At 34.1% G+C, this 20,356-nt stretch overlaps 2 protein-coding genes across 2 annotated transcripts; both read left to right on the plus strand.

Annotated features, from left to right (window-relative positions):
- Window positions 1–7,652: 7,652 nt before the first annotated feature.
- LOC149405115 (UDP-glycosyltransferase 73C3-like) lies at window positions 7,653–9,121 on the plus strand. Its single transcript, XM_089606843.1, has one exon. The coding sequence runs from the start codon at window positions 7,695–7,697 to the stop codon at window positions 9,060–9,062; it is 1,368 nt and encodes a 455-aa protein (XP_089462969.1). The 5' UTR covers window positions 7,653–7,694; the 3' UTR covers window positions 9,063–9,121.
- Window positions 9,122–9,512: 391 nt separating this feature from the next.
- On the plus strand, window positions 9,513–20,028 carry LOC149405116 (putative carboxylesterase 7). The gene is made up of 2 exons (XM_089607769.1): window positions 9,513–9,680; window positions 19,107–20,028. Exons 1-2 carry the CDS (start codon window positions 9,513–9,515, stop codon window positions 19,947–19,949), a joined length of 1,011 nt encoding a protein of 336 aa, XP_089463895.1. The 3' UTR covers window positions 19,950–20,028.
- Window positions 20,029–20,356: the final 328 nt, after the last annotated feature.

Consider the following 20,356-nt stretch of genomic DNA (forward strand, 5'->3'; position numbering starts at 1 on the left):
TTATCATTTTAAAATTTACATAAATAGATATAGTCTAAACTCATAAACTAACAACGCTAATACATGAATTATCAATAAATTCTCACATTAAAGATAAGTTAGAGGAGAAAACGACATGTCGGACGACATGACGTTAAACCTCGTTAACTTATAATCATATGTTTAGGCTACTTGACATTCTTTTCCCCTAAGAGCTAAGACGTATTTAATGAAATAAAATAGAGATTTCTCATTAAATTTCATAAAAGTATCCAATTTCGTGACTGAAATGTCATAAAAACGTACTGTTTCATAACTTGAAAAGTTTGTTTCGTGACACATACGTCACAAAATTCAAAATTCTCGTGATATAGAAGTCATGAAATCCTCATTTTTCGTGACATAGAAGTCACGAATTCCCATTTTTCATGACAGATAAGTCACGCAATCCCCATTTTTCGTGACAGATAAGTCACGAAATCTCCATTTTTCGTGACATAAAAATCACGAAATTCTAATTTTTCGTGACATAAAGGTCACGAATTCCCATTTTTCGTGATAAATACGTCACGAATTCTCAGAATTTCGTGGAAGAGAAGTCACAAAATCCGAGCCAATTACGTGAAACAGGCTCTCTTTCAATCCTTTGATCTCGTTTAGTCCTCATAAATTTGCTTCTAAACTGTTAAATGAGTGGATTTGGGAGGACTAACAATCTTAATACATACGTTATCAATAAAATCCACACATTAAAGAGAAGTTAGATGGGAAATCGACATGACGTTAAACATCATCACCTATGTTCATATGTTTAGACTATTAACATTCTTTTCCCATTTGAAATGATGAAATAGTACAAATTAATGTATGTCAACAACACTTCACAATACATGACACATTCTTTCATCATGATTTTCTAAGTAAGTAGAGTTTGACTTACCATGTATTTTTTCAATTTTTTTATTTTTAAATTTATAACAACCATTGGTCTCTTAAGACGTATTTAATGAAATAAAAGAGAGATTTCTCATTAAATTTCATCAAAGTATCCAATTTCGTGACTGAAATGTCATGAAAACGTACTGTTTTGTGTCTTGAAGAGTTTGTTTCGTGATAGATACGTCACGAAATCCCAATTTTTCGTGACAGGATAGTCACGAAATCCCCATTTTTCGTGACAGGAAAGTCACGAAATCCCCATGTTTTTGTGACATAGAAGTCACGAATTCTCAGATATATGTGTCAATTACATGAAACATGATCTCTTTCGTTCATTTGATATCGTTTGGTCCTCATAAACTTGCTTCTAGACTGTTAAATGAGTTGATTTGGAGGACCAACAACGCTAATACATGAGTTATCAATCAATTTCCACATTAAGGATAAGTTAGAGGAGAAAACGACATGTCGGACGACATGACGTTAAACCTCACTAACCCATGTTAATATGTTTAGACTACTTGACATTCTTTTTCCATTTGAAATGATGAAATAGTACAAATTAATGTATGTCAACAACACTTCACAATACATGACACATTCTTTCATCATGATCTTCTAAGTAAGTAGAGTTTGAATTACCATGTATTTTTTCAATTTTTTATTTTTAAATTTATAACAACCATTGGTCCCTTAAGACGTATTTAATGAAATAAAAGAGAGATTTCTCATTAAATTTCATCAAAGTATCCAATTTCGTGACTGAAATGTCATGAAAACGTACTGTTTCGTGACTTGAAGAGTTTGTTTCGTGATAGATACGTCGCGAAATCCCAATTTTTCGTGACAAGATAGTCACGAAATCACCATATTTCGTGACAGGAAAGTCACGAAATCCCCATTTTTCGTGACAGGAAAGTCACGAAATGCTCATTTTTTGTGACATAGAAGTCACGAATTTCCAGATATATGTGCAATTACATGACGTTAAACCTCGTTAACCTATGTTAATATGTTTAGACTACTTGACATTCTTTTTCCATTTGAAATGATGAAATTGTACAAATTAATGTGTGTCAACAACACTTTACAATACATGACACATTATTTACACATTATATTTTTATTTTCCACATTATATTTATGTGTGTACTTTATTATTTTCATGGAATTAAATAAAACTAATTTCATAAAAATAAAAATAAATATGTGTCTAATTTATTAATTATTTATGTGTGTACATTATTATTTTCATGGAAGTTAAATCAAACTAATTTCATAAAAATAAAAAAAATGTGTCTAATTTATTAATTATTTATGTGTGTACTAATATTCTCATGGAATAAAATCAAACAAATTTCAAATATTTATTCGTCTAATGTTATCATTTTAATATAAAAATATTGGCTGCTTAAGCCACAGAATGTGTAGCAATTTAAAATTGGCCAACCTTTCGTTAATATACTGTAAATAGCCATACTGCTTACGTGCCAGCTTATTAATTAAATTAGGTTTACACTTTTGCCCTTATTTAACTCGCAGAAACCGAATAGGGAAGTTTTCAAATTTGAAATTTCCTGCAGATTTTGAAAATTAATAGCTCATTTATTGTTATGTTTTTGGAAGTTTCTAGCGTTGACTTTAGGTAATTAATATCTATTTTCGTGGTTAAACTCTGTAAATATATTCTTCATTTATTGATATTATTTTGTCTTCCATATATTCATAATTTCCAGAATTTTCGTGCTCAAAATATTTCCAGAATTTTTTTTTCAGTTCAAATATATTGTAAATAAGCTTCTTATTTACAATGAATATAATGTAAATATGCTTTGTATTTACAATGAATATACTGTAAATATGCTTCTTATTTACACTAATATACTGTAAATATGTTTTCTATGAACAGCAACAAAAAAAAATTGTTCTTCTTATTTAATCATATGTCTGTCTCTTCCTACGCGGACCTTGGAGGTCACCGGCAGCGATGGTGACTTGACCGCCATCAAAATGGCGGCGTGAATCTCCAAAATCGGCTTGATGCTCAAACATGACCGTCCTCCAATTGTCGATTATCCTTTCGGCGCCAGAGAAGAAGATCGTCACTGCTTAGATCGCACGGCCTCAACGAGATCGCGGCAAAGATCGGATAGTCGATGGACTCGGGCTGGAGACTTCTTCAAGACTCCACGCCTTGGATCTCCTCCGGCCGGCGGGCCTCCAAGTCGCCACGCTCCTCCGCCGCCGTGCCCTAGGTCGCCGCGAAATCCCGACCTAGAACCTAGGTCACGCCCTAGGTTGTCGCGCGCCTCATCCTCGCTCGCTCGCGGCTTGGATCTTGGATCGGCTCGTGGTCGCTCAACAACGCTCGTGGACGCTCGGATCTGCGCTTCCCAGCCATCGCCGGTCGCGATCTCCTTCGCGGGCGCTCTCCGACGGTCCGACGCGACTCGATCTCCGCCATCGTCGGTCGCGGCTTCCCTCGCGTGCGTCACCAGCCACTCCAGCTTGACCCGGTCGAGGATCTCCTTCTCAGGCGCGGCTCGAGCACCAGCCTCCATCTGCGATGGACTCGTCTTCGAGGTCTGCAGAAATCGCTCCAACAGATTCGTGAGAGGAAATTAATGTGGGCGGTTGTGTGTGAACGCATCTACACGGTTTTAATTACTTCCTAGATTTTCGCGAGCATTAATAACGAAATATTTGAGCTGATTAATAACGAAACTGGGCGGGAAAAAGAAAAGGGTAGTCTAGTCAAATTTTGGCTGTTAATAAATCATCCGGGCTATTTACCACTTATTTACAGAACGTTGGCTAAAAATAAATTGGCTATTTTCAGGAGGCTACTTAGCTTAATTACCCTTTTAATATTTACATAAATAGATATAGTCTAAACTCATAAGCTTTGTAATTTAGGCATTTAAAACGTTGTAAAAATAGGGTTTGATATTCTAAAATTCACTCATTGAACAGTCTGGAAGCATGTATTTACATCACAAATGAAATAAAAACAACGAAAGAAAGCTTATATCACAAAATTGAGGTCGTTTTCATGACTTACGTACGGTAGCAATAGCACTGAAATGCCATGAAAACGTACTGTTTCGTGACTTGAAGAGTTTTTTTTCGTGACAACTACGTCACGAAATCCCAATGTTTCGTGACAGGAAGGTCACGAAATCCCCATTTTTCGTGACAAATAAGTCACGACATCCCAATATTTCGTGATATAGAAGTCACGAAATTCTAATTTTTCGTGACATAAAAGTCACGAATTTCCATTTTTTCGTGACAAAGACGTCACGAACTCCCAGTCAATTACGTGAAACGTGCTCTCTTTTGCTCCTTTGAAATCGTTCGGTCCTCATAAAATTTCTTCTACATTGTTAAATGAGTTTATTTGGAGGACTAACAATGCAAATGCATGAATTATCAATAAATTATCACATTAAAGATAAGTTAGAGGAGAAAACGACATGTCGGACGACATGACGTTAAACCTGATCATTAACTTATAATAATATGTTTAGACTACTTGACATTCTTTTCCCATTTGAAATGATGAAATTGTACAAATTAATGTATGTCAACAACACTTCACAATGTACAAGATACATTCTTTCCTCAAGATCTTATAGGTAAGTAGAGCTTGGCTTACAATGTATTTTTTTCAATTTTTTAATTTTTATATTTATAAGAACCATTGGTCCCCGAAGACGTATTTAATGAAATAAAAGAGAGATTTCTCTTTAAATTCCATAAAAGTATCCAATTTCGTGACTGAAATATCACGTTAACGTACTGTTTCGTGACTTGAAGAGTTTTTTTCGTGACAGCTACGTCACGAAATCCCAATGTTTTGTGAAAGGAAATTCATGAAATCCCAATTTTTCGTGACAGAAAAGTCACGATATCCCCATTTTTCGTGACAAGAAAGTCACAAATCCATTTGTTTATGGACAGGAAAGTCACAAAATTTTATTGTTTCGTGTTATTATTTATTAAAAACGAATTTCATAAAAATAAAAAATGTGTCTATTTTATTAATTATTTATGTGTGTACTTTATTATTTTCATGGAAATTAACACAAAATGATTTCAAAAAATAAAAAAAATGTGTCTATTTTATCAATTATTTATTAAAAACTAATTTCATAAAAAATAAAAAAAATGTATCTATTTTATTAATTATTTATGTGTGTACTTTATTATTTTCAAATTTTTATTTTTATATTTATAATAATCATTGGTCCTCTACGACGTATTTAATGAAATAAACAAGAGTTTTATCATTAAATTCCATCAAAGTGTCCCATTTCGTGACTGATATGTCACGAAAACGTATTGTTTCGTGACTTGACGAGTTTTGTTTCATGACAGATAGATCACATTATCCTCATTTTTCGTGACAGGAAAGTAAAAAAATGTGTCTATTTTATTAATTATTTATGTGTATTTTATTATAACATATAAGGACAAAAAATAGGGGGGGGGTCCATGAGACATTGACATTTACAAAAAGTAAATAAATAAGGATATAATAATAATTACATAATTGAAAAAAGTGTCAGAGGTCCTATTTGTGACCTTTTGAAAAAAAAAAGTCCAAAAAAGTCAAAACACTTTTTTTTTACTCCTATTTAGGGCAATTTCTATACATTTATCCTCATAGGGAAAAAGGTACACAATTTTCTCTTAACACACAATCATTCGATTCCAGAGTCGTGAAACGCTGCTGAGGACCCTCCGCACATAATTTCACTATGATCGAGCCTGATTCCCTCAAACATTCTTAAAGAATAACGGCACCCTCACCTCACACACATAACAATTAGATTAATGTTGAGCATCGGAGCGCGCCAGAAACACTGCATCTACGCCCTTCTAACTTATTTTCTTCTTGTTCTTATTTCTCATATCTCTACAACGAGCGAAGAATGTTCTTGAGCTAGAAGAGTGAATTCGTGACTTTCGAGGTTCTACGACCCGGCTCGGACGTGATCACTAAGTCCGAACTTGGGTCGAACCGTCCGAAGTCTTCCACGTTGTCCGATTTTCGTCGAGAACATAAAACTTATATTTAGTTAAATTAACAACGTTTTGTGTATTTTACACTAGTCATAAGATGACATTAACCAACAAAATCAGACTATAATACCCCTCAATTAATATGAATACGATATTTTAGTAATTCAAAAAAATTAAATAAACCACCAATCTTGCAAACTAGTATATCATAACTACCTATACACAAAAAGTGTAAGAGACAGCAACACACGATTTTATTTTTTTAAGAAAATACATTTTATCATCTTTAACGAATTACCCAAAATTAGAGGTAAACAAAAACCCAACTAAAATATATTGGAATTAACAGAGGTCAAGAAACCGAATTTCATATATAATGAAATAAACTTCAGTAAACATAGTTAATAACAATTAAATTCGAATACACATATATACATGGCCTAAAAATACAGAATTTTTGGCTGTACAGAGCATAAAATAATTAACATGATTAAAAATGTAATATGCATCAAAATATTTAACGACAATTTATTTCAATGAATTTGGTTACGATATATATTCAATATCTCGTTCGTTTTACATTGACATCAATTGTGAAAGGCGAACTCACAATTCATTCGAAATCCTTATACAAAATACATAAGAATAAATTATTTAAAATAAAACATTCAACAAGACATATAAAAAAGATTTTTAAGCTTTTATAATAATAACAACAAGAAAAAAAAAATTATACAACATTAAAAAGACATATAAAACAAAAATATCAAAAGTTCAAAGCAGCAAACCTGATTCAATCACAGAAAGTAAAAGTCTTTCACTCGTCATTGATAATAGCCGGAAACAAAAACTTAAATATACTCGAATTTGAAGAAATGTCAACTAAAATATACTAAAAAGCAGGCACGGAATGACAATTATGATTGTATATTATATTGACGGAGTAACTAAAAATACTAAAAATCAAATATTAAAGAACAGATAAATATATTTGAAAAAGATTCTGAAATATATAATTGATTCTAGATTATTTATTAAATAATGCTGTAATTTAAATCTTAAACCCATATAATATACAAAAAATTATGTAACTAACCAATTAAAATGTTTAAAAATGTTATATAGTCAACGTTTCGTAAATCTTATTTTAATAATCATAAAAATGACGTAACATTTTTAGTTTACTTTTTCATTGAAATAAAAAAGTGAGGGTATTTACGTCAATTTACATGTACGTGACTATTTACCTCAGATTTACGAAATATTAATTATATAGCAATGTGAAATTGTAAATATGATTTTTAGTAACGGTATGCTTTTGTACAATTGAAAAAAAAAAGAGACTATGTTAATTCGTAGTTACTCTATTAAAAAAAAAAAAAAAAAACAATATTACTTGCCGGCCTAAACGCATCTACGTTATGTCGCTCTTCGGAAGCATAAATATAGTTTCAATTATACATGTGCAGAACTATGACACAACATAACGCAAAGATAATATATTTATATATGCATAACAGAAAGATAATATACAATAAACGCATCAAATAGTCTTAACACGTTATATTCCATGATTGTTTTTTTTTTTTTCTTCAAACATTCCTTGATTAATATGCTTCTTTCAACACGTTACGCGTTTCTCTTCATTCTATATATAGCCTCTGGTTATCAAACACACCATGACATGGTTGCTCACATATCTTAGTCTATACCAAAGAGCCACAAATAAACATATTTTATTCTATTCTATGGAGATATGGGTGGTTCCATTTTTTGGGCAAGGCCATCTATTGCCAAGCATAGAGCTTTGCACACAAATAGCTTCGAGGGATTTTAAAGCTGTCCTTGTCATTCCATCTAACATGTCCTTCTCGGTCCCCGTCGATTTTTGCAAGAATCCACTTGTAGAAATCATTGCGATCACACCGGATTCAGGGCCAGGTCCTGGCCCTGAACATATGCCCGGTATGGATGCTCGTATGTCAATAGGCCTTGAAAACATCTTGAAGGCCAGAATATTGGGCCCAAAGCCATTTCGGCCCGTTTGCGTAGTCCTTGATGTCTTGTTGATGGATTGGACATCAAAGATTTTCCAAAAATTTGAGGTTCCAATGGTTGGATTCTTTACATCGGGTGCAGGCTCAGCTGCGATAGAGTACGCCATGTGGAAGGCCCAACAAGTTGACGTTGAGTCCAGAGATGATGTTGGACCCCTAAGCCCATTCAAAGGTCACCTACCACTTGGCCCACATGGACACGACGATCAACACGTGCCGTGGATTGGAAACATCGAGGGATCCATTAAAATTATGATCAACACCTGTGAGGATCTCGAGCATCCGTTCATCGAGTACTTATCCGATCAGTTCCAGAAGACCGTGTGGGCCGTGGGCCCACTTTTGCCCCAACAGTACTGGAAGTCGAGCGGCCATGTGGTCCACGATCATGATATTCGGACTAGTAATCGGTCGTCGAACGTCACCGAAGGCGAGGTGATCCAATGGTTGGACGGAAAGCCACGTGGATCGGTACTTTACGTGGCCTTTGGGACTGTGGTGGGTCCCACTACAGAGGAGTACGCTCAATTGGCAGTCGCTCTTGCTGCTTCAACCCGACCGTTTATATGGGCGCTCCAACGTGGTTCGGGAAGGTCGGGCCATGGCTCAGACCTCGCCCAAGAAGCATTCTACCCTCATGGGCTCGAAGCGGAAGTAGGTTCTAGGGGGCTCATTATACATGGGTGGGCCCCACAGCTGTTGATATTAAGTCACCCATCGACGGGTGGGTTTTTATCACATTGCGGGTGGAATTCAACCACCGAGGCGATAGGGCGGGGCGTGCCGATTCTGGCGTGGCCAATCAGAGGAGACCAATTAAACAATGCTAAGTTGCTGACGTCATATCTACGAATTGGCTTCACGGTTTCAGATGATTTGTCAGAGGTTATCATTAAAGATGACATATTGAAGGGAATAGAGAGGTTGATGGGTGACGATCACGATGAGACAAGGAAACGAGCGGTTGAGATCGCATCCAAATTTAAGGATGGGTTTCCTCTTACATCTATTGATGCTTTGGATGCTTTTATAGATTTTGCCAATCAGACAGAATCTTAAGATTTGTCATTATTACTGCATTATGTTTTGGCTACTTATATTATGTCATTTGTTTTACAAGGTGAAATTGCCTTAAATAGGTGTAAAAAAAAGTGTTTTGATTTTTTTGGACTTTTTTTTCAAAATGTCACAAATAGGATTTGTGAATTTAAAATGAATTATGTAATTACAATTTTATCCTTATTTTTACTTTTTAATTACAATTCATTATATTTCATTTAATATATTTTTTTACTTTTACTCTGATTATCTTGCGTCAGAAGCACTACTTTGCACAATTACAAAGGCTCTTATAAAAACAAACTACCATGACACGACGACCACAAAATAGGTTCAGCAAAATTATGCGTAGGAAAAAACAAAGTCTACAGCAAAAGAAGACTAGCTAGTTCTTAGTACAGAGTTTTTATTTGAAGATTATAGATTTGATTCAAAATCGTATATATTAATATGCAGCCTATTACGTGTGTCAAGGGTTGTGGCCTCTTCGGATCTGCGGAGACCCGAAACATGTGTTCCAAGCACGGATCTAAATGCCGGCGAAATTCTCCGATTATCGGCGGCGGCGTCGTTTCCGTCACCCAGACGGCCGGCGAGAGTGTTATTCGTCGTTTCGGTGTAAGTTGTCGTTCGAATATCGACGATACGACATGCCGTTTTCCCTTAAAATGATCGGATAATTTCGGTCTCATAAAATTAGCACTGTTACGATTTCCCGGCCATGGAGTTTGAAGAGTGGGTTTGTGAAGTCTGATGAAGTGAGAGAAAGAAAAGAAAAGAAAAGATGAGAAATGAGGGAGGAGAGGAAAAAACTGACTTTGCGTAAGAAAAGGAAAAATGAGCTGACATTTTATTTTATTTTTTCTATTTCATTTTATACTTGAGACATATAATAGTACATACGTTGTCAGATTACTCACATGAGTCCCATCTGTGAATTGTGTTCATACATATATATATATATATATATATATATATATATATAATTGATCTATTATCTTATATCGTTTATATACATGCCTGTATATATATAAGAAAATTATAATTTTAAATTTATATGATTTATATATCAGTTGCGCTAGTTTAATTATTTTAGTTTTTCATAAAATATTGGACTATATATATAAGAAAATATATATTTTCAAATTATATTTACAACATTTTTGTTGTAATTTTCATCGATCATATTAATTTTTCGTCACTTAATGCAATTTTTCGATCATTAGCGATTTTTTTTTAGTTCTAACTTTTTACTTTTAGCTCAGACTCAATATGTTTTTCTTTTAGCTCACTTTGACCAATTTCGTGATTGAAATGTCATGAAAACGTACTGTTTCGTGACTTGAAGAGTTTGTTTCGTGATGGATACGTCACGAAATCTCAATTTTTCGTGACACGATAGTCACGAAATCCCCATATTTCGTGACAGAAAAGTCACGAAATCCCCATTTTTCGTGACAGGAAAGTCACGCAATCCCCATTTTTCGTGACAGATAAGTCACGAAATCTCCATTTTTCGTGGCATAAAGGTAACGAATTCCCATTTTTCGTGACAAATACGTCACGAATTCTAAGAAATTTCGTGGAAGAGAAGTCCCGAAATCCGAGCCAATTACGTGAAACATGCTCTCTTTTGATCCTTTGATCTCATTTGGTCCTCATAAACTTGTTTCTAAACTGTTAAATGAATGGATTTGGGAGGACTAACAATCCTAATACATGCGTTATCAATAAAATCCACACATTAAAGAGAAGTTAGACGGAAAATCGACATAACGGACAACATAACGATTCAACGTGTTTGGAAATCCTTGCTTAGCAATTTCATTAGGTGAGCATTAATTATCCTTCCTTTTTTTCTGGATTCAGATTTTGGTATGTTACGAAAAACGTACTATTTCGTGACGTGAAGAGTTTTGTTTCGTGACAGATAAGTCACAAAATCCCAATTTTTCGTGACATAAAAGTCACGAATTCCCATTTTTTAGTGACAAATACGTCACGAAATCACAAAATTTCGTGACAGAGAAATCACGAAATCCGAGCCAATTACGTGAAACATGCTCTCTTTCGATCCTTTGATCTCGTTCGGTCCTCATAAACTTGCTTCTAAACTGTTAAATGAGTGGATTTGGGAGGACTAACAATCATAATACATGTGTTATCAATAAATCCCCACATTAACAATCATTCACCTATGTTCATTTGTTTTAAATTACTTGACACTTTGTCCCATTAATTTGAAATGATGAAATGAGACAAATGAATGTATGTATTTATAACAACCATTGGCCACCTAAGACGTATTTAATAAAATAAAGGAGAGATTTCTCATTAAATTTCATCAAAGTATCCCATTTTTAGTGACAGAAAAGTCACAAAATCCCCATTTTTCGTGACAAATAAGTCACGAAACCCCCTTTTTTCTGACAAATAAATCACGAAATCTCAATTTTTCGTGACATAGAAGTCACAAATCTCAATACACGAGTTATCAATAAATTCCCACATTAAGGATAAGGTAGTTGGGAAAACGGCATGACGTTAAACCTCATTAACATATGTTCATATGTTTAGACTACTTGACATTCTTTTCCCATTTGAAATGATGAAATTGTACAAATTAATGTATGTCAACAACACTTCACAATACAAGACACATTCTTTCCTCAAGATCTTCTAGGTAAGTAGGGCTTGACTTACCATGTATTTTTCCAAAAAAAAAAATTGTTTATATATAATAACCATACCCCCTACGGCGTATTTAATGAAATAAACAAGAGATTTATCATTAAATTCTATCAAAGTATCTCATTCGTAACTGGTATGTCACGAAAACGTACTGTTTCGTGACTTGAAGAGTTTTGTTTCGTGACAGGAAAGTCACGAAATCCCCATTTTTCGTGACAAATAAGTCATGAAATCCCCATTTTTTGTGACAAATAAGTCACGAAATTTCAATTTTTCGTGACATAGAAGTCACGAGTTCCCATTTTTTCGTGACAAAGATGTCACGAATTCCCGAAATTTCGTGACAAAGAAGTCACAAAGTCCGAGTCAATTACGTGAAACATGCTCTCTTTCGCTCATTTGATCTCGTTTGGTCCTCCTAAACTTGCTTCTAGACTGTTAAATGAGTTGATTTGGAGGACTAACAACGCTAATACACGAGTTATCAATAAATTCCCACATTAAGGATAAGGTAGTTGGGAAAACGGCATGACGTTAAACCTCATTAACCTATGTTCATATGTTTAGACTACTTGACATTCTTTTCCCATTTGAAATGATGAAATTGTACAAATTAATGTATGTCAACAACACTTCACAATACAAGACACAGTAGTTCTTCAATATCTTCTAGGTAAGTAGAGCTTGACTAACTATGTATTTTTTCAAATTTTTATTTTTATAACAAATATTGGTCACCTAAGACGTATTTAATGAAATAAAAGAGAGATTTCTCATTAAATTCCATCAAAGTATCCAATTTCGTGACTGAAATGTCACGAAAACGTACTGTTTTGAGACTTGAATAGTTTTTTTCGTGACATCTACGTCACGAAATCTCAATGTTTCAAGAGAGGAAAGTCAAGAAATCCCAATTTTTCGTGATAGAAAAGTCACGAAATCCGCATTTTTCGTGATAGAAAAGTCACGAAAACATGCATTTCGTTACATGAAAGTCACGAAATCTTATTGTTTCGTGTTATTATTTCATATAAATAAATAAATAATTTGTCTGTTTTATTAATAATTTATTTGTGCACTTTATTATTTTCATGGAAATTAAATCGAACTAATTTCATAAAAATAAAAAAATTTGTCTGTTTTATTAATCATTTATTTGTGCACTTTATTATTTTCATGGAAATTAAATCGAACTAATTTCATAAAAATAAAAAAATTTGTCTGTTTTATTAATCATTTATTTGTGCACTTTATTATTTTCATCAAAATTAAATCGAACTAATTCATAAAAATAAAAAATGTGTCTATTTTATTAATTATTTATGTGTGTACTTTATTATTTTCATAAAAATTAACACAAAATTATTTTTAAAAATAAAAAATGTGTCTATTTTATTAATTATTTATTAAAAACTAATTTTATAAAAATAAAAATAAATGTATCTATTTTATTAATTATTTATGTGTGTACTTTATTATTTTCAAATTTTTATTTTTATATTTATAATAATCATTGGTCCTCTACGCCGTATTTAATGAAATAAACAAGAGTTTTTATCATTAAATTCCATCAAAGTGTCACGAAATTCTAATTTTTTCGTGACATAAAGGTCACGAATTCCCATTTTTCGTGATAGATACGTCACGAATTCTCAAAATTTCGTGATAAAAAAATGTGTCTATTTTATTAATTATTTATGTGTGCTTTATTATTACATATAAGGACAAATAATAGAGAGAGAGAGGGGTAGGTGAGAGTGAGATCCATGAGACATTGACGTTTACAAAAAGTAAATAAATAAGGATATAATGGTAATTACATAAATGGAAAAAGTGTTAGAGGTCCTATTTGTGACCTTTTGAAAAAAAAGTCCAAAAAGTCATTTTCATTTTTTTTACTCCTAGTTTTGGAAAACTCTCATTTCTAATGGTATGATAATATTTACGAAAATTTAATGGTGCCAACAAATAAAAAAGAAAATTATTTTACAGCCTCCACTTTGTAATTTAACCAATGCTTATTTAGTAACTGTAAATTTGCCATTCAAATTATTAACTAATTATAATAATACAACGTCATTTTTTAAAAAATATATATTAATTGCATGACACTGTTTTTTAATAATTTAAATAAAATTTTATTTTAATTTTCTTAAATTTTTCCTTTTTTTTTTCTCTCCACTTATCTGTTTATAACTGTTAATAGCAGTTAGTAAAAGTCTTATATGTTTGCTTATAATGATTAATAGTAGTAATAAGTAATAACAACTTTATGTTTATAATAACACTTGTATTTTATGCTTGTTTACAAGAATTTATAGTAGTTTATAGTACTCATTTTTTTTATTATTAAATACATTAAGCATACTCATAATCAATTGAAAGCTATGCATACATATCATGTTTATAATCATTTATAATGGTTATAATCGGCTATATATACAGCTTGAGAAGTACAATTAATTAACCGATTGATATGTTGGATCATAAAATAAACCAACAATAAGCACATAGATAACTTAATTAGTATATTGTACAATCTATGATACTATGACTAAAAAATGAGAGCGTAAAAGCTCTTCTTTTTGAATTCTCTCATATTTGGACTTCGCGCTGTTTAAAAAGTGCTGATGAACTAGTGTTGCATTGTTGTGCATCCGCCACCAGTCGAACACGTCGTCGGGCTGAACGTATAACCAATTTAGTCAATCAAAACAATTTTTGTTCAATTAAAAAAAATTATTAGCAACTAGTATAGTTTATTAATTATGCGCAATTTAAAAGAAAATACAAATAAAAACTATAAACTCAAATGTTACTGTAGAAATCAGATATCTAAAAATTTATTAACAATTACTACTTATTATTGACCATATGCGAATAAATAAATAAAAACAAAAACTCTTATATTAATATAGAACTAAAAAAGTTATTAGCAATTATTATCGATTATTAATTACATAACACAATTTAGAAAAATAAGAAGAAAAAAAAATTGGTGAAATCCACCAATTGTTATGCTCATAAAACAGAGGATAAATAAAAACTCGTGAAATCCATTAATGGTTATTACTTAGCATTTGAAATAAATAAATATGTTTAAGAATAATTTATTGTAACTAGCCAATCCACTAGTTTTTTTAAAAATTTTAGCCAAAATTTCATTTTACTAGGAAAATAGCCAATCAGGCCCGTAGTAAATTAATTAACTAAATAGTAATTTTAATTTACTCGTTAAGGTAATTTAATTCACTCTTTACTTAATTAATTTACTACGGGTCTGATGTGTTATTTTCTTAATAAAATAAAACATTAGCAATTTTTTAAAAGTATGATGGGTTGTTGGGCTAGAGACCTAATTACCCCTACGTTGAACCTTAACATTATATGAACTCTTTTTTTTCAAAATTTCATTAATACGGTACCTTTTTGTCACGTCACTTTTTGTTTCATTTTTACTTTTGGAGAGAGAGAGAGAGAGAGATTTATTTTTTAAATTAGTTACCTAGATCCTAAATTTTGAAAATTTGAATATCAATTAGGATTTAGTTTTAATTGAAAAGCAAGCTATTCCGGAGCGAGTGGCATAGTGCAGTTATGGTGCTTGATTCGCTGATCAATGTCAACGTTGTCGTGGACGCTTTTGGTGGGTGCGAATGAACTAGTCATGAATCTTCAATGATATCCCCTCCTTCTAGCATCAACTATTGACAGACAAAAGTGTTACAACAATTGTCCCGCGAAGAACACTAAATACCGAGCTACAAGGTGCCGAACACTAAGAATTTATAGGCATGATTGTCTTTATATACAGACGAATCTAGTAAAAGAGATAATGTAAATGAGTGAAGCTTTCTGGTCTATAGTTGTTGTGTAAAAAGTGAATTGTCTTTACTTCTATCACTTCTTCATGTGTAACCATTTCAATCGTGTGTAGTAGGTGGTTATTATATCTCTGTGTGCTCAGATTAACCGTTAAGGTGCGCGTTTTACTTAATTTATATTTGTGGCCACTTGTTTTATTATTTTACCAGCTTCTCTTCTATTCAAAGTTCTGCTCAGTAGTGTTCGTTATTGTTAGGAATATTGCCCACTAGAAGATGATGATTACTAAATAAGATACGAAGTTACTTTATTAGCATCATATGATTAGTGGGTTGAGGTCTGATAACATTCAGAATCAATAACAACTATCATCCATAGTCTCTGTATCAAGCTGAATCGCATGCTGGACATCCGAGATCGGGCGGTGAACTAAAACTTGGCCGATGACTGATATGCGCCTGGAAAGACTTATTTAAAGTCATATATGTGGAACATGAGTGAGGGTTGATCACTCAGTGGGAGCATTATACACTTGCAGAAGGTGTACGACCTGGACAAGCTTTGGTTTGGATAGATGCGTCGTTTAAGGACCGTTACGACAAACTAGCCATGGTCACAGTGATGCTTGATCTTAATCCTGAAGTGATCATGGACTTCTAGGTCGTGTTACCGGGTTCTTTGATTCATCACGCTAAAGGCCAACGAAGGTTGAATAAATGGATGTTTTGGGAACTCGGGACATGATCGTAGAAGGGAAGTGTTTCACAGCCTTCCTGAAAGAAGGTTAATGCTCTCTCACCTAAGGGTTGAGTCCATAACCGATTGATTGTGCACACCTCCGAAGTTGGCTTACATTCGGTTGAATCTTTCGCTGGGGAAGCAACGATGCTTAGGTCTTATTGATCTTTAATAATGAAGATCAAGCTAACTTGTTTTAAGTCAATTAACCTTTATTTAGTAGATCAACTTGTCAAGCTATTAGCTTGAAGGATTTGAGAGATCTATAAATTGAACAATGAATGTGTTCGAACAAGCGGATTGGTACTTAAGGGATTAAGCCCTTGAGAAGAGACATTGACAACGATGTTTCTCTTATTTAAAATAGATGAACTGTCCTTTAAGGAACATGTTATGTTGACTTTGGATCTAAGTAGTTAGATACTACTGAACCTTTTACTAAAAGGTAGATCTTTATAAGCGAACAAATAATCATGATGACTCTTGGATTTTTGTTATAATCGATATACTTGGAATGATCGATATGTGTTATTATTATACACGTGTCATTGAAAAAGTTATTACCATTGTGTAATAGACTTAATGATGACACGATTGATTGAGCTAAAACAATTTCTGAAACTTGAGGTTTAGAAACGACAAGCTCGTTCCATAAATGTCTCAAACATACTTATTATGATAAGATATGAGCTCAAAGTTGAGGCTAAGGACATTGTCAATAAGTGGACTATAAATTAGCCCTTTTGACAACGTCAAATTTCCGAGAATACTAACGAGTGTTTTAAAACACTGTAATATTCTGGAAATAGTGAGATACTTAATTATTTAAATTGTAAATCCTTAAAGTCTTGTATATTGAATATGACTTGACCAACAAGGATGAACAATAAATAACTAAGTAATGGAAGAAGTCAATAAAGCTCTTATTGAAACATATTTAATCACACTATGGTTAGTAGTGATGAGATCTGAGCATGCAACGGTGCAAATTGTTGAAGGCACCAATAGATGACAACAACGAATAGGGTAACTTCGTATCTTTAGATATGAAGTTTGGTGTATAGTCTGAAACATGCAAAGTGTTAGAATGTTCTAAAATAAATTGATTTACTAAGAACAAAATGACTTGACCTTAAGAGGTAAGTCAAGAATACTTGCATGTTAGCATGAACTGTGGATATATATTTGGGATATAATTCGAATCGACATAACTTGTGGATTATGATAAAATTGAGAATCCATGGGAATCTCAATCCCGGGTCAAAACTTCTGAAACTATCTTTACGATGGCTACGAATAAATTGGCTCATGGTACCTTATCTTCTCTATCAAAGTGGGAGATTGTTAGGAATATTGCCCACTAGAAGATGATGATTACTAAATAAGATACGAAGTTACTTTATTAGCATCATATGATTAGTGGGTTGAGGTCTGATAACATTCAGAATCAATAGCAACTATCATCCATAGTCTCCGTATCAAACTGAATCGCATGTTGGGCATCCGAGATCAGGCGGTGAACTAAAAATTAGTCGATGACTGATATACGCCTGGAAAGCCTTATCTAAAGTCATATATGTGGAACATGAGTGAGGGTTGATCACTCAGTGGGAGCATTATACACTTGCAGAAGGTGTACAACCTGGACGAGCTTAGGTTTGGATAGATGCGTCGTTTAAGGACCGTTACGACACACTAGCCAGGGTCACAAATGATGGTCACAGTGACGCTTGATCTTAATCCTGAAGTGATCATGGACTTCTAGGTCGTGTTACCGGGTTCTTTGATTCATCACGTTAAAGGCCAACGAAGGTTGAATAAATAGATGTTTTGGGAACTCGGGACATGATCGTAGAAGGGAAGTGTTTCACAGATACGGAATACAACCTTCCTGAAAGAAGGTTAATGTTCTCTCACCTAAGGGTTGATTCCAAAACCGATTGAGCCTACCCCCTACGGTGTTGGACGTTTTTTGCACTATGTGGTAACCAGTATTTTTTCTGTTTTTCTGTTCCTAAAATGTAGGAGAATAAATAGGAGATATATTTTCCTATATTATCTCCTAATATTTAGGCTAAATATTAGGAGAATATTTAGGAGAAAATCTAGGAGAATATATTTTCCTAGATTTTCTCAACAGCAAAATTAAAACAAAATCCTAGATATTGATCTGACGGATGAGAGAAAAAATAGGATTCACTTGTTGAGATCCAAGGGCTGAGATTTAATCCACTAGTGTGAATACAATAAAAGGAAATAATATCTTTTAGAATATTCTGGAATATTATATAAAGATACCTTTTAAACTGCTATAAATAGAGGGCTGATGTGAAGCAAAATTGAACCGAATTTGCCAAGAAATTTTGTGGCTCTCTCTCTCTCCTTGAATTTGCCAAGAAAACACCCTGTTTCCAGATCTAGTGAGATATAACGAAGCTCACTATTTTGTCTTAGCTTCCTCGAATATTACGTTTCGGAAGACTTTGATGTCATCACATCGAGTCCTTGAAGGAGTAGTTGCAGATCTGATCATGTGGAGGCTTGTACGTTCAAGACGAATACGGATTGTGAAAGCTTTCGGGCTTGTTTGGTACGTAATTGGGAAAGTGTTTTCCACTTTTTTAGTTTGCATTTTGTTTTACAATAAAGTAAAAAAGTGTTTGTTTTACAACTGAAAAAAATTATTTGAAAAACTTTCAAGTTGTATTTTATTTTTGTGTATTATTTTCAAAAACAGCTTTTATCTGTTTTACGTTTTTTCCACTCACTTTTCTCTATCTCTCTCTTCAGTGGAATATTTTAGGTGTATTCAGAAATGAGCTGAGCTGTACTTTTACTAAACCTCAGCTCTCTCACTCTCTCTCTCTAGAAATAGCAGCTCCGCCGTCAACCTCGGCTTCCACGGACGGAGACGAGGTCATCCATCAGTTTCGCTTCTTTCGCGTCCACAAAGACGACCGTATCGTCGTGTGTCCTCCGCGCAGCCACACCATCCCTCCCTCGAACGTCGACGGCGTCAGATCCAAAGACGTCGTCATCTCCAGCGAGCCACGTGTCACCGCCCGCATGTTCCTCCCCGAAAGTGCCGCCGCCGAGAAGCTCCCGGTGCTGCTCTACTTCCACGGCGGCGGCTTCTGCATGGGAACCGCCACCTCCGCCATGTCCCACAGCTTCGCCGCCGCCGTCTCCTCCGGCGCCGGCGCCGTCACTGTCTCCGTCGACTACGGCCTCTTCCCGGCCCGGCCCATGCCAGCCTGCTTCCACGATTTCTGGGCCGCGCTCCAGTGGATCTCGGCCCACGCTGACGGAGTCGGGCCCGACGCGTGGCTCAACGCCCACGCCGACCTCGGCCGCGTCTTCGTCGCCGGAGAGAGCGCATGCGGCACCATAACCCACCACGTCGTGTCCCGATTCGGCATGGTCGGGCTACCTGGGCTCCGTATATCGGGGGCGGCTTTAATCCACCCCTATTTCGCTGGCACCGTTGACGACGAAGTGGTGATGTACATGTGGCCCGGAAACAAGGGTACGACCAATCCTACGGTGAGCCCCACCGCAGCGGATCTGGCTGGAATCGGGTGTGGGAAGGTCTTGATGTTCAAGCACAAAAAAAAAAATTTGTATTCAATATAAACAACAATTTCATATTTATATTTTGTATAGTTAAATTTATGTTTTAAAAAAAAATTTGAGTGAAGAAATTATTTCTATGTACCAAACAGTTTTCATTTTTTTTTCATTTAAAAAAAAAAAATGAAAATTGTACCAAACAGTTTTTCCAGTTTTTTCAATTTCTCAAAAACAAAAATGAAAACTGTACCAAACAGTTTTTTGAAAAAAACTGCAAAATAATTTTTCAGTACAACTACAAAAATTTGAAAACAGAAAACAAAAACAGTTTGAGTGAACTACCAAACACAACCGTCGGTTTGTGAGCCAAAAACTGTAAATTTTCATAAACTCGTCGTTTATCTGACATGGTTGCTTGATGAAGTTTATTATGATTAATTAATTATGTAATCTAGATCTTGTTAATAACC

This window comes from Urtica dioica, chromosome 2, assembly GCF_054948205.1.
Source record: "Urtica dioica subsp. dioica isolate 48M chromosome 2, U.dioica_male_clone48M_v1_H2, whole genome shotgun sequence".
NCBI lineage: Eukaryota > Viridiplantae > Streptophyta > Magnoliopsida > Rosales > Urticaceae > Urtica > Urtica dioica.